Source organism: Aspergillus affinis, assembly GCF_023601865.1.
Source record: "Aspergillus affinis strain CMG 70 chromosome Unknown NODE_6_length_556011_cov_87_064024, whole genome shotgun sequence".
Lineage (NCBI taxonomy): Eukaryota > Fungi > Ascomycota > Eurotiomycetes > Eurotiales > Aspergillaceae > Aspergillus > Aspergillus affinis.
Window position 1 is genome coordinate 143,130 of NW_026515787.1, and position 15,629 is coordinate 158,758.

At 51.1% G+C, this 15,629-nt stretch overlaps 6 protein-coding genes across 6 annotated transcripts; 3 read left to right on the forward strand and 3 right to left on the reverse strand.

Moving 5' to 3' along the window:
- Window positions 1-1,616: 1,616 nt before the first annotated feature.
- On the forward strand, window positions 1,617-2,930 carry KD926_009589 (PH domain-containing protein; the record flags this gene model as incomplete). Its single annotated transcript, XM_053095184.1, has 3 exons — window positions 1,617-1,823; window positions 1,884-2,630; window positions 2,691-2,930. The coding sequence occupies 3 exons, from the start codon at window positions 1,617-1,619 to the stop codon at window positions 2,928-2,930; spliced, it is 1,194 nt and encodes a 397-aa protein (XP_052960156.1).
- Window positions 2,931-3,969: 1,039 nt separating this feature from the next.
- Window positions 3,970-5,644, reverse strand: KD926_009590 (DMT family transporter; the record flags this gene model as incomplete). The annotated part of the gene is made up of 6 exons (XM_053095195.1): window positions 3,970-4,260; window positions 4,331-4,752; window positions 4,828-4,900; window positions 4,980-4,985; window positions 5,042-5,401; window positions 5,525-5,644. 6 exons carry the CDS (start codon window positions 5,642-5,644, stop codon window positions 3,970-3,972), a joined length of 1,272 nt encoding a protein of 423 aa, XP_052960157.1.
- Window positions 5,645-6,501: 857 nt separating this feature from the next.
- Window positions 6,502-7,475, reverse strand: rab7 (Rab family GTPase YPT7; the record flags this gene model as incomplete). The annotated part of the gene is made up of 4 exons (XM_053095206.1): window positions 6,502-6,611; window positions 6,680-6,827; window positions 6,892-7,071; window positions 7,446-7,475. The coding sequence occupies 4 exons, from the start codon at window positions 7,473-7,475 to the stop codon at window positions 6,502-6,504; spliced, it is 468 nt and encodes a 155-aa protein (XP_052960158.1).
- A 507-nt stretch (window positions 7,476-7,982) lies between these two features.
- KD926_009592 (ATG16 family protein) lies at window positions 7,983-8,744 on the forward strand (the record flags this gene model as incomplete). Its single annotated transcript, XM_053095217.1, has 3 exons — window positions 7,983-8,067; window positions 8,145-8,518; window positions 8,586-8,744. The coding sequence occupies 3 exons, from the start codon at window positions 7,983-7,985 to the stop codon at window positions 8,742-8,744; spliced, it is 618 nt and encodes a 205-aa protein (XP_052960159.1).
- A 983-nt stretch (window positions 8,745-9,727) lies between these two features.
- On the forward strand, window positions 9,728-11,306 carry dot1 (histone methyltransferase DOT1; the record flags this gene model as incomplete). The annotated part of the gene is made up of 2 exons (XM_053095228.1): window positions 9,728-10,269; window positions 10,343-11,306. 2 exons carry the CDS (start codon window positions 9,728-9,730, stop codon window positions 11,304-11,306), a joined length of 1,506 nt encoding a protein of 501 aa, XP_052960160.1.
- A 1,544-nt stretch (window positions 11,307-12,850) lies between these two features.
- spb1 (rRNA methyltransferase spb1) lies at window positions 12,851-15,467 on the reverse strand (the record flags this gene model as incomplete). Its single annotated transcript, XM_053095239.1, has 4 exons — window positions 12,851-13,404; window positions 13,464-15,168; window positions 15,232-15,381; window positions 15,450-15,467. 4 exons carry the CDS (start codon window positions 15,465-15,467, stop codon window positions 12,851-12,853), a joined length of 2,427 nt encoding a protein of 808 aa, XP_052960161.1.
- Between the last annotated feature and the right edge of the window lie 162 nt (window positions 15,468-15,629).

Here is a 15,629-nt window from a genome sequence, read left to right on the forward strand (position 1 = left end):
CTACGATTGGAGGACTCGAGTTATTCATGTTATGCTGTCACAGTCATAGTCGCTCCTAAGAGCCCAGCATGTAGGTACACGAAACATGCATATAGGGGGTCTTACGGAGTACACATGGACAGTTGGTGAAGGTATCCCTACCTACAATCATCATCGGCTTTATGAGCAGTCACTTCGAGTCCCGTCAGGGGCTTTTCCATGCCAACCGATCGGTAGAAGACTTATTGGAGGAGCGTGATGCCGTACAGAGTAGTTGCTCCTGTAGACAGTACACCGTAAGTGCTGGGCTCCGTACATGCCAGCTATGATTCCCATGCATCGCACGACAGGGACACTTGAGACCTCGACGTACGGGGGAGAAACATGCTCAGACAACCATGAGTCCATTACATAAGGGGTAAGAACCCTATTCCATCACAACAATTTCCTCGAAATAGGAGACGGTAATGCACTTTGCCCACATTTCTAGAAAGGGAGCAGTCAGTGCTGAAAATTTCCACTTTCGGGGATGGTCGAGAGCAATCGTCCTCTCTTAGCATCATTTAGTAGCCCGTTTAGCATCCTTAGCATCCTTAGCTTGGTGGAGACGTTGACTCGGCCGTGAAGAATAACGACGAGACCCTTGACCAAGCCTTTTCGATCGGGTCCAAATCTCCAACGAGACGAGATCATATTCAAGGGACCAAGACATTTTACTGCGTACTGCTCCTTGAATTCCCGTTTAGAATCCCACTGAAGAAGAGACCATGTGGAGTTGGGACAGGGTCGACTGGTCTGTAGTTGGAACTACTGTGTAGCAGCGTGGAAGGGATCTTCACCCTCGGAGGACAGGAAACCAGACTAAAATAAAAAGGGATGAACGATCTCCTTGAAACAACGTCCATGCGCCGAGGGAAATAACCAGATTCCACGAAGGGGATTCGAGGAGAGAGGGAGCGCAAGAGAGAGAGAAAGTAAAAGAGAGGGGGAGCATCGAAACACGCCTCCCCCCCCCCTCCCCCTAAACAAGTTGTTCTGTCATCCCGTCGACTTCTCTGCAGTCGTGAAATCATCCCGAACTTCGCATCAGGCGACATGTTGCCGTGACAGAAGAAGCGTTTCGTCGAGTTGCAAGAAAAAAAAATTAATATAAAACAATATTGCATCAAACTCGGTGGATCATTTTCCATTCTTCATCACGTTCTCGGCCTTTTCCAGTCTTCGTTCCCCAATTCTTTTTTCTCCCTCGAGAGCCTCACCGTCATACCTCGTTCATCCTCTCCTTGGCACCTTTCTTACTTCGTCATCTCCTCTATACTCGGACTCCAATATCAACGTGCTATCTAAATATTTCTGCCTTTTTTCACCCGGTCGCTTGTTGGGGGCCTTCTCTTTAGTTGCTCCGCGACATCCATCCTCATCCTCCTTTCCCCTCGCCCGGCTATCTCCAACTTGTCCAGATGTGTGTTTGCGCGGTGCGGTCTGGAGTCTATAAACGCCCGTTTTCTGCATCGCGCAGGACCTTCTCACCCTGAGTACCCGCCTGTCATTTATCTCCTACGATTCTGGGTTTGATATTCGCCCTATAAAAGCTACGCGACATGATGGCCCAGCCGCTGTCGTCCTCGTGCCCGTCAATGTCGGAGATCGCCAAAGCTCCGGCAATCCAACTCCCCGACGGCACTGTCCAACAGAGCGCCCACCCACGCCCTGCTCCACCTGCGGCCTATCGCAGTGGCCATGTGAACCTTGATACTTTCTCGCCCGTCAACGAAAATGGGAGCTTCGAGTTTGATCGAGTGCTGAAGACGGGGCGAGTGAACCGCCGGGTCAAGCACAAGCATGTGAGTTCACCTGGGTTCCCTGTTGAATGCGCCTTTCCCTGGACTAACCCTGCCTCCTAGGCCTTTAGAGCTTCCTGGAAACCCGCCTATCTCGTCCTCCGACCGAACCTCCTGTCTGTATACAAAGACGAAGAAGCAACTCGGCTCCGGGCCTCCATCACCCTATCCGAGGTGACGGCGGTCGCACCCGTTCGGTCTCCCCGCTCCAACCGACAGCACGTCTTCGGTGTCTTTTCCCCCTCAAAGAACTATCGATTCCAGGTCGCGTCCGACAAGGAGGCCGACGTTTGGATCCAGCGCATCCGCGCCGAAATACGTACGGACGAAGAAGATGAGGCTTTCCTGGCGCTGTCGCAGCAAGGAAACGCCGTGGCGGTGAATCGGCCGCGAGTCGACGACACGACCGATCATTCTGACTTTGATATGATGGGCAGAGCAAGCTCCCCTGAACTGGGACGGGCGCTTTCGTCGAGTTATCGATCCAAGCGCCTTGACAACCACCTCGATTATCCCGGAAACGATATCACGTCGTACTCCGAGTGGTCCGACGGACCTACGAGCAATTCTAGCATCAACCCCAGACCGCGAACTCCGGTTCAGACTCTGTCCGTCTCTGCTCCTGCCGGACAGTCGCCCTTGTCGCCCGACACCGGCCGACACAGCGAGTCGGGGATTCTGCGCGACCCCGAGAGGGTCATTTGCAATGGCTACCTTCAGTGCCTTCGCATCAAGGGCACCATGCGGCAATGGAAACGGCTCTGGGTTGTTCTCCGTCCGAAAAGTCTTGGCTTCTACAAGGATGAGCAAGTATGTGTTCACCCATCCGCTTGCCGGATTATGAAAATGACTGACATCCGTTGCGATTAGGAATATTCCGCCGTGAAGATCTTACCGATGGCTCAGGTGATTGACGCCGCCGAGATCGATCCCCTGTCCCGCTCCAAACAAAACTGCCTCCAGATCATCGCGGAAGAGAAGTCTTTCCGTCTATGCACCCCCGACGAGGAATCGCTCGCCAAGTGGCTCGGCTGTCTCAAGAGCATCCTTGTGGCTCGTAAGAAGCGAGACCCCGTGCCAGCTGCGGGTGCTATCGCTGTCCCTGCGTAAAAAGCGCATTGTATACCACCAAACCGTTCAATCTTAGGAGGTTCAAAGCCAATGAACCTTGCCCGTTCCCTAAATCTCTCTTTCTTTTACTATACTTCCTGCTATACATATCCCTTCGAGATGATTCCCCTTTTTTTATATTTTTCTTGGAATCTCGATCGTCTATCATCCATTCGTTTGCGTACCTAGCTACCTACCTATTCCTTTCCTTTCTCATTCTGTGATCCAGTATTCTCTTCTGATTTATGATATACATACATACATACCCCACCATTCTTGATGATATTGATTTCAACTTTCTGTCCCCCTTCTTACTTCTTCCATGTCTCTTATTCGAGCCTGAGTCTTAACACCACTTCATCTCTTGCTATCTTTATTTCTTGTCCCATACCAGCGACTTAATGTTGATGATCTTGGACTTTCCCTAGTGTTTAATTCTATCCTCGATTTTTTTTTATTCGTTTTCAGACATAATCAGATCAGACTCTTCGTCTCGATGGAATGTCGAATGAGCATGCTTTCTTTATCGGGTCCTTGTCTCCTTTCTGTATTATGTGTGTGGTTTAATTACCCTCTCTTTTTTGGGAGGGTCCACGTGTATACTTAATTCTAATATGTAATCTTTGATGCATTCATGTGATATTTATGTTTTGTACTCTATTATTCCGTAAGTTTATAAAGCACACTTATAATGGGATAACACTTCAGTATACAATATGTAGTGTATGAATGAGTGCCAGCAAAATGACCTACAGGGAATTATGAAACTATCAATGTTCTTTCTATTCCTTACATAAAAATGAGCGAATATATATGAAGTAACCAAACGCCAGTTACTAGCGATGGTAAACACATAGGTCATAGGCTTATGAATAGGTAGGTGAGTAAGTAGGCAGGTACCAGGTAATTGCAAGTGCAGGTCCACGGGTCCAAAACAATCGCATAACCGACCCCCTATTTCTTTTTTCTTTCCCTCCTTTTTTTTGTTAATTATATAGCACAATTTCCACGGCCCTCTCTCCCTGTCAGTATCTCTCTCTCATCGATCTCCCTCTTCACTAGGAAGCGCATCATAAGTCGCTCTGGACGACTCATCCGACTGCGCTCCCACCAATTCCTGACTTTCGTGGTTGACGATCAAAAAGGAAAGGAAGACGATAGTGGCACCGACCCAGTACAGGCCGCTGGCGTACTGGCCTTGGAGAATGATCTGTCCGACGAGGGAGAGCGGGATGGTCAGGCTGAGACCGACGGTGACGACAAGGGGTGTGGTCAGGAGCATGGCGTAGGCCCAGCAGATGTCTGAGGCGAGGGAGGCGAAGGAGTTGGTCTGTTGATTGAGGTTTTCATTAACACATGCGAAAGAGACCAAGGGAAGAGGGAAAGAAAAGAGGGCATACCCAGATGATAGTCCATACTCGGCCAGTGTCGGGCATCGCGAAGGTCTCGATCCCAGTGAAATGGAGAATGATGAAGCCCGGCCAGAGCAGGAACATGTTGAAGAGGCCGACGAGCCCGAAGAACAGCTGCATGTTGACGCGCGATTCGTCGCCCACCTGCTTCTTCAGGACAATAGTGTACACGCCGTACATGACGGCACTGAAGCCCGCCATGGCGTCGCCCAAGGCAATCTCGGCCGGGGTCTTGGAGGGAAAGGTGCTGCCGCCACTATTATCGGCTGGTGGGACCTCCGGGGAGGAAGACAGGAGGTCGACACGGGATATCAGCATGATGCCGACTAATGAAGCGACTACGCCTAGGAGTTTGCGGACGGTGAATTTCTCGACTCCGATGACGGCTCCGAAGATGAGGGTCCATACGCCTGCGAGGATATGCGCGTTAGATACCATTCATCTGTATTCAGTTTCACCTCATTTTCATCTCATGTGGCACATACCGCTCGTCGAGGTTAGAATAGTGGTACTTCCTACGGTGGTATACTGTAGGCAGGCCATGGCGAAATAATTGGCCTGGTTACACAAGTCCGGAATTAGTCGAGCTACGACGGAACTCGCTTTGGGGATGTTTCTAGCCTCAGAGACAACTTACAAGGAACTGACACAATGTTAGCCGATCTGTATCTATGAAGAGCTATACAGTGCAGATCTTACCCATAGCATGCAGAACTCGAAGCTCAGCTTCGCCGTCGCCCTCAAGCCCAGCTTGGAGGCTTCATGGTACTTCCCCTCCGGCGCCAGCCGGGCTGCATTCCACGCTTCAGGATCGTCGGGCGCGTCTTCGCTGTCTCGATGCGCGTCATGATGAAGGATACTCTGCGTTTCCGCTTCGGGGTCGTGCGAGTCCAGATGTCGCAGTAGACTCCGAAGCGAGCGAATCCGGGAGATCTTGCCTGAGCGCCATAATCGCCAGACGCGGCCAAAGATAATCGTGAAAAGTGGTAGAATAAACAAGGAGGTGTTAATGTACGTCACAAAGAACGGCTTGGAATATGTGTTGTCGGCAAAGATAGTCTGTGACACAAGAGTGATACGTCAGTTCGTCACACCGGATATATCGCACAACACAACGTAGCAACAAAGAGGACCTCTTCCGTCCTCACGCTGGAGGCCGGAGCGAGAAGGCAAAACACCTACACTAGCCAAGAAATTCGACGCTGTCCACAGAAACACTACTATCAGTAGTAGACCGATGCCGAGGGATCGTCTCGCGACACCGCTCAGCCCCGGGCCACTGGGTTTTGAAACGGTATCCATGAGGTAGCGCTCTTGTCCATCAACGGGAATATCTTCGAAGCAAGTTTATGCGATAAGAGCGAGGCGATGGAGAAGGTTAGATGAATGGAAATATCGGAGGTGCAGCGGGGAAGGTTTCTACCGCTTCCGCGGTCACCGACAAAGACGAGCAGCGTGCGATCCCGAGGTGGCGCGTGGAGATTGATAACCGATCATGGGGCACAGGAGTGAGCGCCGGCAGACTCCAAAGGGGCCAGCGGATCAAGATGATGCTGGAGGGTCACGCAGGATGCAAGGGATGAGAGCGCGGAGGGCGCGGAGGGACTAGTAGTAGGTGGTTGGTTATCGGAGATAAGAGAGTGTAACCTCCTCCACACCGCCAAGCGGCACGAGATGGAGCGATCCGCACGAGGTTACGGTCATGCTGACGATCCTTAATTTGATTTGGTTTGCTTGAAATGAGGCTTAATTGCTGAGCTAGGCACAGCGGAGTGGTTTGCTGGGAAGACAGAATTGAAGCATTGGTTATTCCAGACTCCTAGATAGTATACTAATGAATGAATACGCTGACGTAGGAAGCAAATTAGAAAAAAAAAAAAAAAGGATCGGACAATAAAACATGGACCTGTAAACAAATAACCCCGTACAGCTCAACAGAGAGACATAGACAGAGACGTGGATGCGCAAGAAAACCCCCAAGATTATATAGGAAGAGCAATGATGGGGCCACGAGAGGCCTTCTTTAGGCACCTCAGATCAGCATCGGGGAGAGGGACTTCTCTACAAAACCCAGAAACTCAATCAAACAGAAAAGTAGGCAGATCTTGTCATGAAATATGAATCATTTAAAAGCAGTCACGAGCGCGTCACGGGGGGTATCAACAGGCACATCCATCCCGATCACCGTCAAGGTGGATATTGATCGGATCGCTGAATTCACCACTGAATTCTTCCGCTTCTTCCTGCGCGAGAGCGCTCCGAGCGATGACTAGAAACAGGATCAGCGTCCCAGACATATCGACCGGCGGAAACTAGGTAGACTAGGTAGCCGCTTACCTTCAAATGCCTGTTCCACGTTGACGGCCTCCTTGGCACTCGTTTCGAAATAAGGGATGTTGCCCTTGGATTGGCAGAACGTCATTGCCCGCTTCGACGAGATCATGCGCTTGTTCTCTTCGACATCGATCTTGTTGCCAATCACCACCTATGCGACCGTCAGCAAACGGGAATTTTCGATCGCTATAAAGCATAGAAAGGGTAGGCCTTACGAATGGAAAGTTCTCAGGATCCCGAGGGCTCGCCTGAATAAGAAACTCGTCCCGCCAGCTGTCGAGAGCCTCGAAACTCTTGGAGTTGTTGACATCATATACCAGGACACAGCAGTCGGCTCCGCGATAGAATGCAACTCCCAATGATTGAAATCGTTCTTGGCCAGCAGTATCCCAGATCTACCCGTCACACAATTAGTTATCTGCTCTCGTCGTATCCGCAAGGGTGTTCGGCGCGAGGGAACACATGCCTGCATCGTAACTAGTCGGTCATCTACTAAGACCTCCTTGGTCAGGAAATCGGCTCCGATCGTTGCCTTGTAGCTTCCACTGAACTTCTTGTTGACCTAGTTGCGCCCGAACGTATTAGTTGGGATAACGTGGACTGCGAGAATTGACTGGTGTAGGTTCACGGACATATTGGTTCATCAAACTTGTTTTTCCGACGCCGCTATCACCGAGGATAATAACCTAAAGAGCCATAAATATAAGTGAGCAAGACTGAACATCCGTACAGGCAAGTAGGGAGGGCGGATGCGTTGCGCGGTTCTAACCTTCAATAGGACCTTCTTCCGTGCCGACATGGCTGTGGCTGAGTCGAGATAAGCAGATATAAGTGTTTCAGAGGAAACGGAATAGCAGCACAAGAGTCGGTAAGAGCCGAGGGGGAGGGAGAAGGGATCAAAAAGGTCTGTACACAAGAGCCAGCCCGAGACGGAGAGTGGGATGAGAGCAGCGGAAGGATCACGTCTTGCGGTATGAGGTAGGAGAGGTTTAGATCATTTAACTAGTAGGAGGCTAACGGGAGTCCGTTGCCTTTCGATGATGCAGGCGGTGGGTCGGGCGGTGAGCGAACTCGATTTAAGATTATCCATTTGTGATGCAACATCGCACCGCCTGCCAGTTATTCGTCCCTACGTGTTGGCCAGCCAGCACTAAGAGGGTTTCATACGGTCTCTAGTGTTTGTCACCGTCAATCTGTGTTGTGTTCTGATCTTCCACGTCTCTCCCTCCAGGCCCGGTGCTGCCATGGCTCCGTAGTCCTCTCTGTTCCCACCGATAAACTCGCCTTGTCTTATCGCAACTATCAAATGGCCCACTGGAGAGAGGAGTACTTGGCCGCTCTGGCGGCTCGCGATCACCGAGAGAAAGCCAACCTCGCTATCTACAATGCATGTGCGTGTTGGAAAGTCTTGAATCTTGATCCAGCCGCCGGTGTATTCCTGCATCAACCTCTAACTCTATCGCGACAGATACCCAACTTGCTGATCGGACCGCCCAAGCCGCAAACACCGGAAACAATGCCCCAGGATCAGGCACGGCCGAGTCCCAGGGCTCTCAACCACCCTCGCCTGCGCTATATCCCAGAAAACGCCCATCAAAGTCCTCGGATAATTCCCTCCAAGAAATCCTGATCACGACTCGAGCCGAGCTGTCGGAGGCGCAGCGATCCCGCTCGGAGCTACAAGACCAGCTGACCCGCACAACCGTTGAGCTGGAGAAACTGCGGAAGAAGAGCACCCAGAATACGCGACGGATTGGCAGTTTAGAGAACGAGGTCGCACACTTACAACTGCGCCTGAAGGATCGTGATGAGGAGCTTAGAGGCAAGGCGAAGTTGCTAGACGTATGATGCCGTCGCTTGTCGTGTTTGATCATCCTTGCGAATCGCTAATCTGCTTTTATCTCTCTAGGACTTCCAAGATGAACTAGCATCCCTCACCCTGCAGTTGAACATGGCCGAAGAGCGGTCCGATAAGCTGAAAGAAGAGAACCAACACCTCGTGGATCGTTGGATGGCTCGGATGCACAAGGACGCAGAAGCTATGAACGATGCTTCCAGGTTCTCATGAGGCTTACCTCAACGATCTTGAGTTTCTGCTGGTTCAGCCTAGATCTCAGGTCTCTTCGAACCGAGCGAAACTTTTCCTTTCATATTCTTCCTTTCTCTTGACGAGGTTCATTGCTATATTCTCATTATCTCTATACACACTATGTATGATACCCATGATTTATTCTAAGGCAGGGGACTTTATGTGGCGGATGCCCCATCGAAGGGTTATGACAGGCACTGAGCTGTCCTGGATACTGGCAGGGCGACAGTTCTGCCCCCTGCACCAGATAGAGCTTACCTGGGCTGACCTTATACCGAATAGCTGCGTGGTATATATGGAAAACCTATCTATCCTGGTTATTCGCGGCGACAGAGTGCTGGTGGCAACTAGAGGCTGCCGCTACGTACTACCAGCAGGGCATATGGCGAAATATTATAACAGAACGTATAGCGAGCCTCTCGCATAAGTATGGGAACGTCCGTTTAAGCAGTATGGAGCCAGTTACCAGCTGAGATTAAGGTTTTAGCCGGGCCCCAGTGCCTCTGGAGGGGAGCGGTACTAAACCCTTGTAGCCTGCCTCTGGTTCAGACAACGAGCCGTACTCTGTATAGTCTACTCCGTAGAATATCTACAGTAAAAGCATGCGCCACAGCGGCGGGGCGCCAAGCCACACGGGTCACTCGATCGTCGACGGCAGCTGCTTTTCATTGGCCGACTCGGAGTCTCTTGTCCGCCGGTCTTTTTCAGCTTCTCTCGTTCGCTTCGTATTTCTTCCTTCTCCTTCACTTCTCCCGTACATTCATTACTTTGGTTCCTTTCGCCGTTAGGTCGTCGTGCCTTCGTGCCTTCGTTTTTATATTTTATTGCCCTCTAGTACATATTTCGCATCGAGTTTTTTCAGCCTGCCCGCCTTGTTCATAGATTTTGCCACGCGTCTCCGTATCGGTCACTATACTTCCCGCCGCCGCCGCCGCCGGATTGCGCTGCCCTGGCCCTCCTCGATGGGATTTTTCGACCACCTTCAGAAGGGAGGAGCGTTCTCGTTACAGCCGAAGAAACCTCAGATTCGCAAAGTCGTTCAAGCGCGCCCTGCCCCTCCGTCGAGATCATCCTCACACACTCCAGCCGGTTCGTCGCGAATCTCACCGTCCGAGAATTCGAAGAAAACCCGCGGTTCCGAGAGCAGGTCAGTATCGAGGGACCCCGATCTTGCCTCGAAACGCCGATTAGGGACTCCTCGACAAAGCCGCAAGCGACCAACTCCAGAGCAGCGACTGTCCAGCGACGAGGATGAGAGCGACACCGACGCCTCTTTCGAGGTGCGCAAACGAGCCCGAACAGGTGATAGTGCCGAGCCAGATTTTGAGAGACGAGTGCGTTCGTTAAAAGCATTTTCGGAAGATCATGTGAAACCGCTGCCTATGGTCCACGCGGCGGAAATCACCTCGATCCAGAAGGCCGGGAACTTCTGGCCGGCTTTTGGTGAGAAGGTCCAATCTACGGAGATTTCACTACAATATCCTAGTGCATCTCCTAAGGAAAGGTAAGACATTGTAGTCGACGGCAAAAATTCACAGCTCCCGGGGCTTTGCTGATGAGCTTCTCCTTTTTTCTAGATACAACCTCGTGGTTCCTCGTGACAACGACGACTTCAAGCCTATTGATGATATATTCTCGGTTGTCGATATTGTGTCTCAGACCCATATTCCCGAAGATGAAGCAGACGAGTTCAACAACGAGTCGACCGGTATCAAACGGAGGTTGCGGCGAGCGCTGGCACAGGGTTCAGAGAATGATTTTCGCCAAGTCGTGACGGATTATAACCAGGCGATAGAACGGTTGAGGCGCAGTGGCAGCATCGCGAAGAAGTTGGACTCGACCCATCGGTTGAATTTGCCTCTGGTGGAGCGCATTCTCACTCAAATCTATTCCCGCACTGTTTCGCCTCGAGTCGAGTCCCTGCGTCAGTATGAGAACGGAACCGACAACGTCTACGGCGAACTGCTCCCTCGATTTATCAGCACGATTTTCAAGGAAACCGGTCTCAAATCTGGCCAGGTCTTTGTCGACTTGGGATCAGGCGTCGGGAACGTCGTCCTACAGGCGGCCTTGGAAATTGGCTGCGAAAGCTGGGGCTGCGAGATGATGCAGAATGCGTGTGACCTCGCCAATCTTCAGCAATCTGAGTTCAAGGCTCGTTGCAGGCTTTGGGGAATTGCCCCAGGGAAAACGCACCTGGTGTCCGGCGACTTCCTGCGAGAACAGAGTATTATCGACGTCCTCAAGCGTGCAGACGTGATCCTGATCAATAACCAAGCATTTACCCCACAACTCAATAACGAGTTGATCAACCACTTCTTGGATATGAAAGAGGGATGCCAGATCGTGTCGCTCAAGTCATTCGTCCCGGCCGGTCATAAGATTCAGTCCCGGAACCTGAACTCCCCCATCAACCTCCTGAAAGTCAAGCAGAGGAACTATTGGTCCAACAGTGTAAGTTGGACGGATGTCGGTGGAACATACTTCATCGCCGCCAAGGATAGTTCCAGACTGAAGGCTTTTGTGGAAGATATGGGGTGAGGATGTTCTTGACCGCTCTGCACCACTTCCTCTCTTCAAGAGCTCTGAAATTCTTTGCCTCTATGGCAGACCGGGTTTTGATAATCTAGGTCTTTTCTGTATTTACTAGACGATCTTTTCCTTCTTTGACATTCTCTCTCGGAATATCCCCTAGTGAGGGTGGTTATTTCTTGTACAAACATGTGGACATGAATACATAGGTATATAACAAGCATAGCTGTTCCCTCCGCCGCCCGGCCTTATACAGGTGGCTTGCAATCCGCTCCTCACACGGGGACTTCGCGTAATATCATCACTGATTTAGTCACGAAGACGCCAAGTTAACCTATAGCTGCGGCTGCACCGGGAGTGGTAATAACGCTGTAATAATACTAAATACCGGCACAACACGTGACCCAAACTCTAAAAAGCCACAGGTTTTTTCTAACATTTTGGGTGTGGTCCGATCAGACCGTAACGGAATTTTTATGCATTCCAATCATTTAACACGATTTCCCCAACCAAAAAGAGAGAGGAATGTAGAAAAACGCTGCAAAAAGTGAACATCTCTACTAGCTATCTAGGTCCGTTTTCAGAATTTGATTATCGGCATTTTTGCGGGACTAGGAGCGGGTTTAGTTCTTGCTGGAGGCCTTCCCTATGTTTTGGTGAGGGCGAGTCTTGAGGAGGTTCGGTCGGTGCTGACGACTGGTCAGGTGACTATCCTAGCCCCCCTCCGGGAAAGCGCACTTACGGATACTTACCTGGGCTTTCTTGAACCCCGGGACTTTACTGCCCTCCTGCAACTCCCAGATTTCTACGCGAAAGTCTGCACGTGTTAAATCTAGACACCTCATACTCCTCTATTCCTTAAACCCGCACACCCTCCTCTTTTTTCCAGGCGCAAACCACGAACCCACTGGTAATACACTCACTAAACCCCCTCTGGTGCTGAACTCACCGGGAGAACCCCCCCCCCCCCCCCAGCGGTGTGTAGGGCACAGGCGCGCAGTTATCAGCCTACAAGCCACAGCAACTGCAGTAATTGCTCTCTAGAACTCTGTCTTTTAAACCCGTAGAAAAAGCGTCAGAGTGCGTGCGCTTAGTTAATTGGCCAATTTGTCACATATCTTAGCATTGCACGTCCCTTATACCCCATGGGAGGTGCTTAGGGAGGGCTATCGCCACTCTCTGATCGGACGTTTATTAATACTACAACTACAGGCTCTTTTCTCTTGCATACTTCTTTGTTGTCTTAGGTTTGTCATTTTAACTTAGGAGGGGGGTACAGCCCAGACTTCCATGACTGTACTTATCTATTACCAATTGTCAGTATCCCTTCAATGCCCTTATTCAGCCTACCAATATGCAACTACACACAGTACACTTATGTCGTCGACAAACAATACACTGCAGAGGCATCCTGGCAGATTGGCCATATATAGAGAGAGACATTATAAAACACCGTGGAGAATGCACCCTCCGTGTGGGTATCAACTGTTGAGAGCCTATACATACATCCATCCATCCGTCCGTCGGTGACAGGGCCTGATCCAATCCCTTTTTTATTTCTTCTTCGCCGCAAGGCGCTTTTGCGCCCGGATATCCTTCTTCATCCGAGAATCCACAATCTTGTACTTGCCCTTGACTCCCTTGGGACGGCCAGAAATACCCCTGTTGTTTCCCTTGGCAACAACCAGCTTCACTTGCTGCTTGGGCTTCTTCTTGGTGGCCCGGCTCATCAGTCTGGAGATGGTCTGCGACTTGTCCTTCTCGCTGAGTCCTTCGTCCTCGGCAATCAGTGCGGACTTCTTCCGGAGCTTCTCCAACCTCTGTGCGGCCTTGAACTTCTTGCGGCCCTTGGCTTCCATCACCTTCTTAATCGGTCGGGCATTGATGGCACGCAGTTTCTCCTTGATAGCGGCGGCTGCTGCCTTGCTGATGGGCTTGTTTGCTAGGCTGTGCTTGCCCTCGTCATCGAGGAACCAGTCGGGAAGACCGTCAACGTCTCGGAACGCAAGCCGGTTGTAACCATCATCAATGACGTCCTGGGATTTCTTCTCGCCGGTGGCCATCTGATGAGCCAATGACATAGCTTCCGCGGTGATGATATCGATGTCTGCGCATGAAATGTTAGTGACAAGAGGATATGGGTGTGTAATGTGGTTGAAAGCTCACCGAGCTGACCATTCTGCTTCCTGGGATCCTCTCCCAGGTCCGCGGCCTCATCATCATCATCCTCGTCATCTGAGAAGTCATCTGTCTTTTTGGCCTTCTTCTTCTTGTCCTTGGCCGCGTCCTTGGAGGTCTTTTTCTCCGCGACAGTGTCCTTGCTCTTTTGTTTGCTGTTCTGTTTCTTCACTTCAGCGGCGTCTTCCTCGTCCTCGTCCTCAACATCCTCCACATCCTCCAAACCTTGGAAGATGTCTTGGTCAAAGAACATGGCAGCGTTGTTGGAGAGGGCTCCGCCCTTGGAGAACTCTCCGTTTGTAGTAAGGGCCCCGGAGTCAGATTCCTCATCCGAAAGTCCCTCCTTGTCCGAATCCGAAATTCCCTCCCATTCGTCGGCCTCGTAGTTCTTGCGGGCCTTCTTGGCTTTCAATTTCGAATCTCCGTCCTCCTTGCGCTCTTGGTATCGCTCGTACAGAGAGTCGAGCTCCCTCTCTAATCGATCACCCTCTTCATCGCTGTCGTCGTCTTCGGGCTCGGATTCAGAGTCTTCACTATCACTCTCCACCGGCGCCTCTTTACCGGAGGTAAGTTCGTCCGTGACCCCTCCTCTCTGGGCGCGCCTGAGCGAAAAGGTGGCATCCTCACCAAGGGGACCCAGCTGCTCCATACCGATATCCATAGGAGTCGTCATATGCATCTGCAGGCGGAGAATTTCCTTGCGCTTCTTTTCGTTTTCTTTCCGTCGCTCCTTCTTGGTCCTTGTACTCTCCTTGTCGCGAAGTCGCTGCAAATCTTCTTGGATGGCCAGTTCCTCGTCCATTGGGGCAATCTCAGCCACTTCTTCTTGAGGCTCCTCTTTCTTATGCTGACCCTTCCTCACGATGAGACCGAACTTCTCGCGAACCTTGAGACGCCATCGGAGCAGGTTGCGGAATTCCTTCTTACCCAACACCTTTAGATCCTCGCAGCAGACCTTTATTTCGTCTGTTGTTTCTTCGAGTCGGTTGATCGTAGCCAGGCCGATATCACCGCCTGGTGGTTCTGAGAAACTGAGTTTGTTGACTGTTCCCAAGATAGCGATCGGATCCGTGGTGTTGACGAAGTCGGTGATTGGGATTTCCTTGTACTGGGTGTAGTCACCCTCCTCGTAACCCTCTCTCTTACGCTTCTTCTTTTCGGGGTTGAACACCTTCGCCTCGTTATTGGGAGTGGGATCGGCCAATTCGGCGAACACATGCTTGGGGTCGAGGAACTTCGGATCGAGACGCTTGGGGGCCTTGAAGCCGCGGCAGACGACGAAAATTTCGGCAGAGACGTTTCGAGAAGAGGGAGGTTTCGTGGCCTCGACGGAGGTGAACAACTGCTTGAAGACCCATAGAAGAGGGTTGTAGTCTTTCGATCGGAAGACCTTGGTGACGAAGGTACCGCCCTCGGCCAAGAACTCGGTAGCCAGTTTCATCGATTGCAACACCAGCTCCGCCTGAGAGAACGCATCTTGAACCCAGGCCGTACCGACGTTGGGCGCACCGTCGTGGAGAACCGTATCCGCCTTCCAGTGTTTCAGGTGCGATCGAATCGTAGCGCGACATTTTTCCGTTGTGATGTCGCTTTGGAAGCTGATCACTCGAGGGATGGGTTTGATGGGGGCGAGATCAACACCGACGATGATACTCTGTGCAGGCATACATTCTGCAGCTACTTGACACCAGGACTAATACTGCTATTAGCGGAACGATTTCCTTGGGGCCAAGATAAAAAGAAGAGTAGAACTTACACCAGGCGCAGCACAAAGATCCAGAAGGACTTTACTCTTTTCCAAAAAGCCATATTTTTTGTTCAGCTGGACCAACTTGAACGCAGCACGAGCTCGATACCCTTTCTCTTTGGCAAGGCGGTACCACTTATCCAAACGACCTTTACCATGCTGTGTATAGGGTCAGTGATGAGACGGTCTTTTTTAGAAGGAAAACAGAATGATAAAAGCTTGCGCACCTTCTTCTGGATCGCCATTGTGTATTATGGCAGAGGGTCAGTCGAGACCCCAGAACCCAGATCACTAAAGGACGAGAGTATGATGGTTGGTATGAGCGCAGAAAAAAAAAGTTATCAGCGGCCGCGGATCCACACCGCCCGCAAGAAAAATTTCCCCTTTCTGGCGCCGCGCACCGCCAC